This window comes from Prionailurus viverrinus, chromosome E1 (genome assembly GCF_022837055.1).
Source record: "Prionailurus viverrinus isolate Anna chromosome E1, UM_Priviv_1.0, whole genome shotgun sequence".
Taxonomy (NCBI): domain Eukaryota; kingdom Metazoa; phylum Chordata; class Mammalia; order Carnivora; family Felidae; genus Prionailurus; species Prionailurus viverrinus.
In genome coordinates this window covers 16,282,604-16,297,096 of record NC_062574.1, presented here as the reverse complement: position 1 = coordinate 16,297,096, position 14,493 = coordinate 16,282,604, and the positions used below count along the sequence as shown (strand labels likewise).

Here is a 14,493-nt window from a genome sequence, read left to right as displayed (position 1 = left end):
AGCCAGTACTGATTACTTAATAACTAGTTTTCCACGGATCATGTAAATCTTAATTTTATTTCGTTTCGGTAAGAGTCCAGCCAAGAAGAGAGAACTTAATTTGAGGAGCCATGATTGCTTAGGGGTAAAAATTTAAAAAACTATTCCCAAAGATCCCATAAAATAATCCATAATACCTCTTACACCTCCTTTTATATGTGGTACTACTTAGTTCTACAGTTCTGTTTCACATAATTTGTTCTTTTAGATTCAGCATTCAGTGGGCACTGCCATAGCTTAAGTTACTTTCATTTGGGAAATTATAAACAAGCATTTGAAACTTCTTTACATTATTAAGAGTAGATGTATTAAAGCTCAGAAAAATCATATATATAATTATATTTTATACTGAATTTAATATTTGGGACATGTGTGATCTTTATAGGAAAACTTCTATGAAAACTGTAGCTTCTTAAAAAATAAGTCTCTGGGATTCCACTTGACCTCTTTAAGAATCACCTTATTATTTTAAGTATGTTTTAAAGGATTCGGTTTAAGTAATGGATTCTCTTTACTGGTTCCTCTCTTTAGCTCTGACACAACACCCCTTTTAAATGGATCAAGCCAAGACAGAATGTTTGAAACAATGGCCATTGAGATTGAACAGCTTTTGGCAAGGGTAAGTACTTTCTGCGAAATGACTGTTTTGCTAGTTACTAGGTTAGTCACTTGTTAGCTATGGTACTCGGTTATATTAATGCAGACATATTTATTGAAATCACCTTTTCATCCAAGATATGTGCCTCCCCAGGACACTTGAATTTTCATTACAGCCATTCTCAAGTCTTTTGGGTGTTATTTTTAGCCTTTATAGATTATTGAGGGGAAATACTGAATCTTTGCCTGTCGTTTTGTTTTTGGTTTGGGGGTGGTTTTTTATTTGCTTGCTGTTAGCCAGAAGCGCATACAGGCAAATATTTGACTTGTATCTCTTTATATTGCTTTTTAAAATATTTTTATTGGTTTTCTTCTCCCTCCTTACTTCCTTCCTCTTCTTTTTAGCTTACAGGAGTAAATGATAAAATGGCAGAATATACCAACAGTGCAGGTGTCCCGTCTTTGAATGCAGCACTGATGCATACATTACAGCGACATAGAGATATATTGCAGGTAGTATATTGCACTGGAGATTTTTAAGTGATTGTAGTAGGTTTTTTTAAAATCCCTGAATAGAATGTATACACATGTATTTAAGAGATTAAAGGGAAGAATCTTCTGAAATGATAAATATTATGCTGCAGAAATTTGTCTTGTTTTACCTTTTTCCCCTTGGTAGAATAAAATTCTGAAAATGATAGCTCTTGCTTTTGCCTGGTAAAAATGAGTAATATTCATCACTAGGTAAATAAACTTCTATTGTGGAAGACCTTGCAATTTCACTAGCAATAATAGTGAAATAGCCAGCTGTCATGCAGAGGCCCTAATATGGTGGTTTGGAGTATACTTTCATCAGGCCTTGAAGATAATGTGGAAGGGAGGTAATATACTATATTTAGTATATTGTTTGAGAAAATGTTAGAAGTGTACCAATAAAATGAAATAAATTCTTAAATATTTACATTCAGAGATGTTAAAAACATAGAGTAAAAATAGGAGGGCAAATGTTTTTAATGTTGAAAAAATTCAGCAACATTTTCTAATTTTAAAATATAGGAATAGGACACTTTATTTACCTAATGCAAAAATGTGCATGCCATATTAAAAGCTAGCATCACATTTAATGATAAAGTACTGAAAGCATTCCCTTTGAAGAAAAAAGCAAGATAAAGATATCCACAGTCACCACAGATGTTTAATATTGTTTTGGAAGTTCTTGGTGGTACAATTAGAGATATAAATAAACAAGATCTAAATAATGGAAAGGAAGAGGCAAAATTTGCATTATGTAGCAGTGAGAAAATTAGAAACAAATTAAGTAGGATGGTGGATTACAAATTAACATATCAAAGCAAGTAGTTTTCCTACATATAAACAATAACCTGTTAGAAAATATAATAGAAGAAACTATACAATCCTTGTGTAAAAATTTAATAAGAATGACTAAGACTTGCATGTATAAAACTTTACTGAGGAACATAAAAAAAAATTTAATTAAAAAAATTTTTTTAATCTTTATTTATTTTTGAGGGAGAGAGAGAGGCAGAGCATGAGCAGGGGAGGGGCAGAGAGAGAGGGAGACACAGAATCCGAAGCAGGCTCCAGGCTCTGAGCTGTCAGCACAGCTCAAACCCATGAGCTGTGAGATCATGACCTGAGCAGAAGGCGGAAGTCAGATGCCTAAACGACTGAGCCACCCAGGTGCCCCCCAAAAGGATTTAATTTAAATAAGAGAAAAAATTATTTTGCCTTTGGAAAGAATATTTCTCTCTAAATCAGCCTATAAATTGAGTGCCTCCCCAATGAAAAGGGGCTTTTTGTTTCTTTTTTTTCTTCTTTTTTTTTTTAATTAGCAAAATGACACCCAAGTTCATTTGGATTCACAGAGATACAAGTATAACCAAGAAAAAAAAATGTGAAAATGGAGATAAGTAGTAAAGAATGACTAGTTCTACCAGATATTAAAACCTGTTAAGAAGCTAGAATAATTAAGATAGTTTGATTCTGGAGGAAAAAATATACCAATGGAACTGAATAGAGTTCACATGGAAATTTAGTTTCTGATAAAGGTGGTATTTTAAATCAGTGGGAAAAAGAGGGATCATAAAATAAATAGACCTGTAATAATTGGCTAATTATTTGGGGGGAGAAAACAAACTTGAATTTCTATCTCAGTCCTCACATCCAGAATAAATTCCAAATGGATCAAAGATTTATATGTAGAAAAAGAAATTCTAAATGTTCAGAGTAAAGCATGGAAAATTATACATTTTGGGTAATAAAGAACTTTCTAAACAAGACCTAATAATGGAAACTATAACAAATGTCTAATTTACTTAATATACAGAGAAATAATAGAAATAAAGGGATAACCTAGGGGCGCCTGGTGGCTCAATCAGTTAAGCTTCCAACTCTTGATTGCAGCTCAGGTCATGATCTCATAGTTGTGAGTTCAACTCTCTGTTAGTGTGGAGCCTGCTTGGGATTTTCTCTCTGTCCCTCCCATGCATTCTCATTCATTCTCTCTCTCTCGCTCTTTAAATAAGTAAACTTAAAAAAAAAAAAAAAATGATAACCTAATAGGAAAATGGACAAAGGATACTAACTGGCTGTTTACAGAAAATGTCCAAAACCATAAAAAAGATGTTAAACCACATGCTGAAAGGAAAATATACCCATCAATATGAGGTATGATTTTTCACCTGTCAGATTAGCAAATATTGAAACATATGTAGCACATTACAATAATATAGAAAAATGAGTCTCCATCACTGTTGCTGGGAACATAAATTAGTGGTCATTCTAGAAGGCAGTTTAGCACTATCAAAATTTAAATGTAAGATTCTTTGATTCAGTTATTCTGTTAGGCATTTATTCTTTAAATACACTTAAAAAAGAGAAAGAAATTTCAATAAAATATGTATCAAAGAATATTTATTTTTCAAACAGCATTTTTTAAACCAGCAAAAAAACAATTAAAATGTTTACCAGTAGGGAATTTACTAAATGACAGTCATAAGATAGAATTCTATATACCTATTAAAAAGAATGTAGATTTCTATTTGTTAATATGGAAAGGTTACTTGATGTTTTATGAACTACTGAAAAGAAGGTATATAGCAGAATACAGCCGACCCTTGAACAGTGTGGGGACTAGAGGTGCCAACACCCCACCTCTCCACTCCTGTGCAGTCAAAAATTTGTGTATAATTTTTGACTCCGTAAAAATTTAAGTACTAATAGCCTAGTATTGACTTGAAGCCTAACATAAACAATTGATTAACACATACGTTGTATGTTACACATATTATTCACTGTATTTTTACAATAAAGTAATTTAGAAAAAAGAAAATGTTATTTAAAAAATGATAAAATACATTTACAGAACTGTACTATAAAAAATTCACACGTAAGTGGACCTTTGCATTTCAAATCTGTGTTGTTCAAGAATCAATTGTGGTATGATTTCTTTAGCATAAGTGAAAGAAATAATAGGTAAGCTTGTATATACAAAAACATAGTTCCTGAAAGAAAATACAAGAAAGTGATAATAGTTATGAGCTGTAGAGCAGGATGGTTTTTATTTTTGTTACTTTTGGTGCTCTTTTAGTATTCTCCCATGTTCATATATATTTTTGTTTTTAAAGGGCAGTAGGGGCTTTCTGGGAGATTGGATTATGATTTTCATTTTCTTTATATACATCTCTGAATTTTAAAAAGTAATGAATATTCCTTAATAACTTAAAAGTATGGTAGTAGAAAAAGAAAAAGGAAAATATTAAAGATTATTCATTACAATTCTTTTGGTTCTGTTCTTCCTTTGACTGGTTTAGGAATCAAATTTCTGTGGGAGTTCCAAAAAGATGAAATTTGAAAATAAGCCCCATTCGGTGTACACTAAAGAGTCCCTCAGATTTTATTCTAGGCTATTTGGAATCATTTTGTCTTAAAATTATTTTCTTCTTCATAATTCTATCTCATAAGGTACTAAAAGATAGAAGGATAGTGATCTAGTGCCACTATTACCCTACCATTGAATTGTTTTCATTTGAAAGAAGTTGGTCACTCTTCAGGAAAAGGATTATAATGTTATTTTTACTTCTTGACTGATTCTTTCTTTTTTTTTTTTTTAGAGGTTTATTTATTTATTAATGTTTATTTTTGAGAGAGAGAGAGAGAGAGAGAGAGAGAGAGGGAGACAGAGGATCCAAAGCGGGCTCTGTGCTGACAGCAGAAAGCCTGATGCGGGGCTCGAACTCACGAACCATGAGATCATGACCTGATTCAAAGTTGGACGTTTAACCAACCGAGCCAACCAGGGGCCCTGACTATTTGATTCTTAAATAGCAGTCTTCTTGACAGAAATTTTTAATACAATGACAATACATAATGGGCTCAATAAAATGAAAATATATAATTAGCTTGTGTTGAGACTGGATGTTGATTTATTGCAGGATTATACACATGAATTCCATAAAACCAAAGCAAACTTCATGGCAATACGGGAAAGGGAGAATCTCATGGGATCAGTACGAAAGGATATTGAGTAAGTTACCTTTTATATTATTCTGTAGGATGTTTATTCACATTTAGGTTTAGAGCATACTGTGATTAACAGCAAACTGAGTAGCAGAACCATGATTTAGAGTTCAAGGTTTCTAATTCCCATTTCACTGTTCTTTAAACACTGCTGCTATAATATGGATCTAATCCACTTTGCTGGACTTATCTCTAGTTTCCCCTAGTTTTATCATTGGCTCCTGCCAATCTTGACTTTACTATTTTAATTTGGCGTCCAGCTTAGATGATATCTTCCTAAGTTTTTCTCTGATCTCTTAACACTCACCTTAAGAATTTCCAATAGCTGAAGCTGTCCATGTTTCCCTTTCTGATTACCACCTACCTCTCTACCCTTTCTTTTGCCCTAACAATTATGTGTGTGCACGCATGTGCGCACACACATATACACACATACGCAAAGACACATCTGTAACTTTATATATATTTTACATAATATATATAAAGTAACCTTTATTTCTCTAGAATCTGAAATATCTGTGTTTTCTATGTTTTAATTTTTTTTTCAACGTTTATTTATTTTTGGGACAGAGAGAGACAGAGCATGAACGGGGGAGGGGCAGAGAGAGAGGGAGACACAGAATCGGAAACAGGCTCCAGGCTCTGAGCCATCAGCCCAGAGCCTGACGCGGGGCTCGAACTCATGGACTGAGAGATCGTGACCTGGCTGAAGTCGGACGCTTAACCGACTGCGCCACCCAGGCGCCCCTGTGTTTTCTATGTTTTATTCAAACTTCATAGCCTTATGTCAGATTATTTAAGAACTCCCAATGTTTTTATGCTGATCTCAATCCATATTTTAAATATTTGTTCTTCCATCCCTTTACCTCACCTTCAGTAATATATTCTAGCATTTCATATACACATTTAAAATATTTTTCGCCTCTGACAAGGTAAATCCATTGGGCATCCAATTAAAACTGAAGACTTTCCACTTTTGGACTATCTATTGATGCCTATCATTGTCTCACTTGTGAGAAATTTATGGCACTTTTCATAAGTAAGTGTGGCCTTGTATTTCATAAACATGTCTAAGATATGCATTACCATATGATAAACTGATATGTATCATGTATATTCTGAAAAATGTTTTCCTAGAGCTCCTTTATTTTACTACACCAGTAAGACAGTTCAGCAGCAGAAGTAATTTCATATTCACTGGATTCAAAATTTTTTGCTCAGAACTCTGAGGATTAAACATAACTTTAATAGTTATGTTTCTGTCCCCCAGAATTATCTTGGAAAAATAATTTTTATTGTTTGTCTCTGTTTTATCCTTTTTAAAATGCTTAGTCTTGTGTACTTTGTAAGACACATGGGAGTAAAAAATCTAAACATTTTTGCCATAGTTAGGAATTTCGTAATATTTTTAGTTCTCAGGAACATGTAAGTCTTTTGTTTAATATCTGTACAGACTATTTACATATGCATTTTAGTGCCCCCTGGTGTAGGGGACAGCCTTTAATGTTTAGGCATTTTGTTTCCCCACAGTTGGTGGGAATTGTTAGAATATAGCCCACTGTAATAACTTGCTTTCTGAAAGATAATCATAAAAAAAACGTGTTCATCCATTCATTAAACTATTTCCTGATTACCAGCCATGAGTAAGACACTAGATAAGTCACAGAAGATGGTAGAAATGAAAAGACCAACTTAGTCCTCTAGGATTTTATAATATAGGAGCTAGAGGGAGTAAGACACATACTCAAATTAATATAATACAAAGCAGAATATGATTAGTGAGATGAGATACAGTAGCAATAACTGACATTAAATTTTTAAAAATTTTTTTAGTTTATTTATTTCAAGAGAGAGCGAACAGGGGAGGGGCACAGAGAGAGGGAGAAAGAGATCCCAAGCAGGGTTCATACTGTCCACGCAGAGCCCCATGTGGGGCTCAAACTCACAAAACACGAGATCATGACCTAAGCCAAAACCAAGGGTCAGACGCTTACCCCGCTGAGCCACCCAGGTGTCCCAGTAATAACTGACATTTAAAAGTTTTTTGTAGTTGTACACTATTCCATATATGACAGCTTTTTTGACTTCATTCTTTTGGTATAGTCAGAAATCATTAGTCCCATTTTGTAAAACTAGGTATTTAGAGACTTATCTAAGGTTGACTGGCTAATAAGTGATGGGAGATAGATTTAAATCTAAATTATCTGTCTTCCAACTCCAGTGTGCTCTAGGTTATTTCATGCTGCTTTTTCTGAGGTTTTCTTTTCCACTATACTTTGCAAATTAACACTTCCCCTTAGCCAGTAGTTCAGTTTTATCAGTATGGCCCTCTTGTCTTACTGCAGTATATGTGCAGTTACTTGAATTTTTTATTTTGTTCTTAATACTTTATTGTGAGTAAAGACCAAAAACATGAAAGTGTTGATAGTAATGATAAAAAGCATTTTCTTATAAATTTTAATGCACTTAAGACCAAGATAGAAATCCTTAAGTATGCCAAAATGGGCAGATCTTCAGTTGCATTTTAGCTCCATAGGCTCCAGTTGATAGACTGCATGTACCACTGTGAAGGAAAACATTGCATGGCAGTAGCTTCCCACCCCATGTGCTGTGCAGTGATCAGTTTTAAACTTTTACTTCCACTTGGAGACAATAAAAATACCATAATAGACAATAATAATAATAGGCAAAGGAAAATACGATTTTTGTTTAAGAACGTTGGATGATTTTGGAGCGCCTGGGTGGCTTAGTTGGTTGAGCATCCAACTTTGGCTCAGGTCACGATCTCACAGTCCGTGGGTTTGAGCCCCGCGTCAGGCTCTGTGCTGACAGCTCAGAGCCTGGAACCTGCTTCAGATTCTGTGTCTCCCTCTCTCTCTGCTCCTCCCCTGCTTGTGCTCTATCTCTCTCTGTCTCTCAAAAATAAATAAATGTTAAAAAAAAAAGAATGTTGGATGATTTTGGTGAAAATAATAAACATCCCTAAATTAAAGAGGCAATAATATTTATCTATTTATCATAAATGCCATTTCTCTATTTTGTTCTAGGTCATATAAAAGTGGGTCTGGAGTGAACAACAGAAGAACTGAACTGTTTTTGAAAGAACATGACCACCTTCGAAAGTAGGTATTATTGTACACATACATATCATGTAGTTTCCCATACTTACTAATTCTTTTATTGACATAATAAACATTTTGTAGTGTTTTTTATAACAAGCGCTTTATCAGTGCTAATTCATTTAATTCTCCTAACAACCCTCTTTGGTAGAAATGGAATTGTAACTGTTTCAGCTATAATTAGGAAAGATATTATGCTATTGAATATCAAAAATCTGCATTTACGTCACTTGTTATTTGTAATACATCTTTTGTCACCTTAATGTTTCTTTTCTTTAGCAAGTCTATTCCTCTAATACATTTGTACAGTACTATACATTATTAGTAATAATAATGATGCTAAAAATGACTTATGTTTGAGTGGTCTGTTACCACTTATTTATGCCAAGAAGCTTTATAAAGACTAATAGGCCAGGGTGCCTGGTTGGCTCAGTTGGTTAAGTGTCTGACTTCGGCTCAGGTCATGATCTCTCGGTTCATGAGTTCGAGCCCCACATCAGGCTCTGTGCTGACAGATCAGAACCTGGAGCCTGCTTCAGATCTGTGTCTCCCTCTCTCTCTGACCTTCTCCTGTTCACGCTCGGTCTGTCTCAAAAATAAACATGAAAAAAAATTAAAAATAAATAAAGAGTAATAGGCCATACACCAAATCTTTAAAAATCCATCAAAAAGAGAATATCATATTATCTAAGAATTCAGAAGAAAATGCCTAGAAACTTGAATGAACTGTATATATATTTTAACGCAAGTCACCATATTCTATCCCTTTTTCATCTCTGTTTTTCTCTGCAAGCTACTGGTTTCTTTAATATTTTCTCTGTATTTTGTTGTAGAACTTAAGGATCAGAAAGTTACTTATCTCTGTGAGGTCAGCCTCAAAGCACTTGAGCAGCTAGTATCTATGTAGTTAAACATTACAAATTATGTTGATATTTGCTGCTGAATATCATAAACTAGTCATGTCTATATGAGCTTAATGTACTATTCAATTTATTTTTCTTTGAAGATCACCACTAAATATAAGCTGTTGAAATCAGAACTTAGAAAAATCAAGACCTTTTTAGAAGCCTGAGTTCTTCTAGTGTTGGATATAGTTATTAGTGTTCCTTCTTAGTCTGTTGAATATTATTGATTGGCACAAGAGGGCAGTCTTTCCTAGAGTATGTTTAGTTTATAGTTACTCGTAGCTTTGGTTATTCTTTTTGTATTTGATAAAAACCACCAGAATAAAGAACTTTGCATTACATCCAAAGCGATGTTAACATATTCTTTAGTTATAGAGTAAATTTAAGGGATAAGATACTTAATACTTAAGTATCTTATACAAAATAAAGGTTAGATTGCATCAATGTTTCTGTATTGTCTCAAAAAGATGTTTAAGTTAGCAATGCAATAGTTGAATTACTTTAGGAATGATATGTTTGTTGCTAAAGAGTATACCAGAGTAATTACATAAATTAATATCCTTTGTTTCATACTTTCAAGACACACTGTTTATTATAAATTTTATATGAAAATTTGCAGTTTTGCATTTGTGTTAATAATCAAAGAAAGCCTTTCAGGAGTTTTGTATTGTCCATTTTACAGAAAAAATACAACAGTTCAGGGGCACATAACTAATTTGTTTATGGTTATAAAAGTGATGAGAAGACTGAAAATCAAAATGTGTTTTCCATTTTTCTCAGTTTTATATATGCTATACTTTATATATATATATATTCCTTTCAATATTCTTGTGAAAAAGTTTGTGTGTGTTCATTCTATATAGAGAGAAACTGAGGCAGGATGAATTAAATGGAATATGAGCTTCTGATGAATCAGGGAAGTTGTTGAGACTGAAAACAAGAGCTCAGTCATTGCTCTCAATGTTGGATCACAGAGCTTCCAAATACATTTTGGAAAAATCAATCTTTTGTGTGTAAATTACGAATATTTGGTAGGTAATAAAATAACGTAAAATGGATGATACATGTACAAATAATACAGAAAACTCTGTTTTTTCAATGCCCTCTCTATTTCATTGGCTAAGTGGTTTGAGTCACAATTGGCAAGATCTTTTCAGAACTTTTTTTCCATACAAAAGCTATAAGTGCTTTCCATACAAAAGCTATAAGTGCTCTTTGTAATAAAGTCCTTGATGTAGAAACTATGAATAACACAAAAAAAACCATTCAAATCACTCGTTAGTACAGATTCTCTAACCATTTTTTACTCATCAGTATATTATGAGCCTTTTTGCATGTTATTTGATCATTTTTTTATTGTTTTTGCATATATTTTGTAATACAGATAAACCAAAATTTAACCATTTCCTTAAAGTTGGCCTTTTGGATTATTTCCAGTTTTTATTATTGCACATATTGAAGTCTTTACAAATATCCATAATTACTTCCTTATGATAAATTCCTAGAACTGGAATATATTCATTTGTAAAGCTTTTGGCGTATTACTGTCAAATTTTCCTCTGAAGGTTTTCTGGTTTAGAGAGCTATTAGTAGTATATATGTAAACATTTCCCAGTGCGCTCAGTAACACTGAAATTTTGATTTTTTTTTTTTAATTTATGGCAAGATAGGAAAAATTTTTCAGGTAATAGATTTTTTTTTTTTTAATATGAGGAATACATTTTCATTAGAGAAAACAAGTTAAATGGCCAAGCAAAAGAAGCATAAAGAAGTAGTAGTTAAATTAACCTAAAAGTGATTATAGGGGCATCTGGGTGGCTCAGTCTGTTGAGCTTCCAACTTCAGCTCAGGTCATGATCTCGCAGTTCCTGATTTGAGCCCTGCATCGGGCTTGCTGCTATCAGCACAGAGCCAGCTTGGGATCATCTGTCCCCCTCTCTTTCTGCCCCTCCCCCCACTCATATTTTCTCTCTCTTTCTCTCTCTCTCTCTCTTTCAGAAATAAACATTAAAAAAATTTTAAGTGATTATGGAAACCTATAGTGGTTGTAGATTATATAGTTCATCAGTACCATTTGTAATTAATAGGCCAGATTTACTGGTAGGGTAATTTTTATGTTGATCTTTCATGAATAAAGGCATTTAATACCCAGTAACTCAGGTAACTAGTTTGATTTTGTGCAGTAGCATTGGACTTTTTATGGCTAAAAACATATATAGATTTTTATTTGATTCTTCATAACATTTTTATGTTAATGTAAATTTCTGCAGCTTATTTCAAAAATACGTATTTTCCCTTGAGAAAGATTTTTATAAATGAATGCAAACTTTAAAAAATCCTAACTTTGTAATTATTTTTATCAGTTCCCATTAACACTTTTTGTCTAAACATAAATGTTGTTAGCTTGTAACAGTTTATCTCATGAAAGATAATATTTTCTCTTCCTGTGGATAAGGTAGCTTTCATTTCTTACTTGTCTCTGAAATCTGAGTCTGTTTCAGTGTATCAGTCAGAATAAAATGCTGATTTTGCGTTAGTGTCAAGTTTATAGCTATTTGTTTTTCCCTGGGCTATCATGTAGATGCATTCCTGTGAGTTCTTTACTTGCTATTTAGATTAATTTCTCTTCCTTTAATCTGTTCTCTTTCATTGCTCTCTTATATTTTCCTTTTTGAAAAAATATCTGAATTAGTTTTGTATTTTAAAGTTCTTTTTTTCCCTTAAAGGAGTTTTACCTTTATGACCTATCTCTCTCCATATTTATTTTATGTATATTTTTTAATGTTTATTTACTTTTGCGAGAGACAGAAACAGAGCATGAGCAGAGGAGGGGCAGAGAGAGAGGGAGCCACAGAATCTGAAGCAGGTTCCAGGCTCTAAGCTGTCAGCACAGAGCCTGACATGGAACTTGAACTCACGAGCCATGAGATCATGACCTGAGCCACAATCGAGAGTCAGACACTTAACCAACTGAACCAAGAACTTTTTTTGTTGTTTCTTTCATAGCATTTATGAAAATATGTAATGATCTGTTTGGTTTTTGGTATTGTGGTGATGATGATGATGATGATGATGATGATGATGAGACTCTCCTTGAATGTAAGCTTCATAAGAGTAAGGACTTGGTTAGTCTAGTCCTTGGCAGTGTTGTGCCCCTAGTTTGTTATATCATAGACACTTAATATTTATTTCTTATATAAATAAATGGATGTAAACAGAAGGTATTAATTTTGGTTTCATATACATGTATATGTAGGACACCTGTTTCCCAATATAGGAAACGTGTTTCATTCATTTACTTCCCAAATATTTACTGAATACATACTGTGTATAAGATACTGGTCCAGATGCTACATATACATATAAAATCTGATTTTGAGAACTAAAGGTGCTATTATTAATGTGATGAATTATTAAAAATCAAATTCTTATATGGTATATATTAACAGTCTTTGGCAACATCTCTCTTATTTACAGATAAGAAACAAGATTCAGAAAGGACATAGGCCAGGGTTTCATAACTATTTAATAATATACTAAACCCACATTTCCCAAACTATTTCCATATTTGTCCCACATCATATTGCTTTCCCTGTGACTTTCTTCTTTAAAATTTTATTTTTCTTGTATTAGGGGGCCAGCATGCATAATGCTATTAAGAGTTGAAAGATCAGTTGCTTTTCACTTCTCTGAAAAGCAAGTGACCTGGTCTCTCTGTATCTGTTTTTGTTTGTTTGTTTGTTTGTTTGCTTTTTGGGTTTTTAGTTTTTTGTAATGGGATTGTAGCTGTCCCTTTATGTTATGTAATTTTCAGGAAGAATAGCTTAAGAGTTAAGGCATTATAAAATACCTTAAAAAATCTAAAGAATTTGTTTCACATAACTTTTCAAATAGAGGACTTGTTTCACTTAAATAAACAGGATCAGTTATAGTATTGAGAATTTGTTGTTTTGTTTTCATTCCATTGACATGATTGTTAGTGAGATGGCATACATATTTGTATACTTAGGTGTAAATATATCCATGAATGAGTAAAGAATTATTATATTCTCAGAGGCTTACATTTCTCTGCTAACAATTTTAGCAATTTTCTCTGCTGACCTCTCTTAGCCTATGTTTAGACTATTGATATTTTGAATCTTTTAAACTCACCAGTCTTGTCATTCAGGTGATCCAAAGTTGTGGTGATGAAAATATTTTCCATAAGCATTTTAAAAACAATGAAAACAGTTTCACTTTTTGTTTGTTTCATGATTTTCAGCAGATTTCTCTGAGGTCCCACAGCTAGTAGTAAAAGCTGAGATTCAAACCCAGGTATTCTGATTGTGTTGCTTCTACAATATCGCACTGCTTCTAAACTGATTCTTATGGTATCTGTATCACAGAGTTGCTAAGATAACTCACGTAAAAAGGCTTTGCAAACTGTGAGGCTTTTCTATACAAAGCAGAAAATAATGAGAGTTAAAGCACCTGGCTCAGTCACTTGAGCATCCGACCCTTGGTTATGGCTCAGGTCATGATCCCAGGGTCACGGGATTGAGCCCCACAGTATTCAATCCGTGCTGAGCGTGGAGCCTGCTTGAGAGTCTCTGTCTTTCTCCTTCTGCCCCTCTCCTCCACTTGCACGCGCTCTCAAATGAAAAGAAAAAAGAAAAAAAGAACATAATGAGGGTTTTAGGAGTAAGAAAAGCAAATACTAAAAGAGAAAACCTTTTATATGCACTGACAGTTTTCAGGTTTTAAATATAATTTGAAATGCTTGTGATGCTAGGATAATCTTTGTGAAATTAAATCCTAATTGTATTAATGGACCGTGACCATATTTGAAAAGTATGGGACATACGATCACCATAATTTAGTGACCTTCACAAGGAGTGGCTTTATCTCAAAAGTTTTTGGTGTAATCGTATGTACATTTATTGTTTAATAAAAAGCATAAGACTCCAATTAAATAATGGTCCGATTATAACATCTGTGAATGGGATAGTATAATAGACTCCTGGCATTCAGGATTTGACATTAGCTTTCTCAACTATATATGAAACCTAAAGGTTCATGATGTATAGTTTTGTTGAGATACAAACTTGAATGTTATGAGCTAATGAGCAGGTGTTGAGGAAGTCACTTGGCTAACAAGTATGTATAACCTACATTTACACTTCAGTCTCACTTCTGTGTTCATATTTCTGCTTATTGTTATTTACTTGGTAACTACTATGAAGTGATTTATACATGTACATGCATATACTTTTGTTTCTTTGTGAAACATCACTCCAAGGAGAAAATGCCTTTAT

At 33.3% G+C, this 14,493-nt stretch overlaps 1 protein-coding gene across 4 annotated transcripts in view; it reads left to right on the top strand.

Annotated features, from left to right (window-relative positions):
* Positions 1-14,493, top strand: part of GOSR1 (golgi SNAP receptor complex member 1) — a 46,507-nt gene that overhangs the window by 6,424 nt on the left and 25,590 nt on the right. For all 4 annotated transcript variants that reach the window (XM_047833050.1, XM_047833049.1, XM_047833052.1 and 1 more), the window contains exons 3-6: positions 571-658; positions 1,042-1,149; positions 5,091-5,182; positions 8,223-8,297. In XM_047833050.1, the coding sequence (XP_047689006.1) occupies positions 571-658; positions 1,042-1,149; positions 5,091-5,182; positions 8,223-8,297 (363 nt within the window). The remainder of the gene's footprint in view (positions 1-570; positions 659-1,041; positions 1,150-5,090; positions 5,183-8,222; positions 8,298-14,493) is intronic.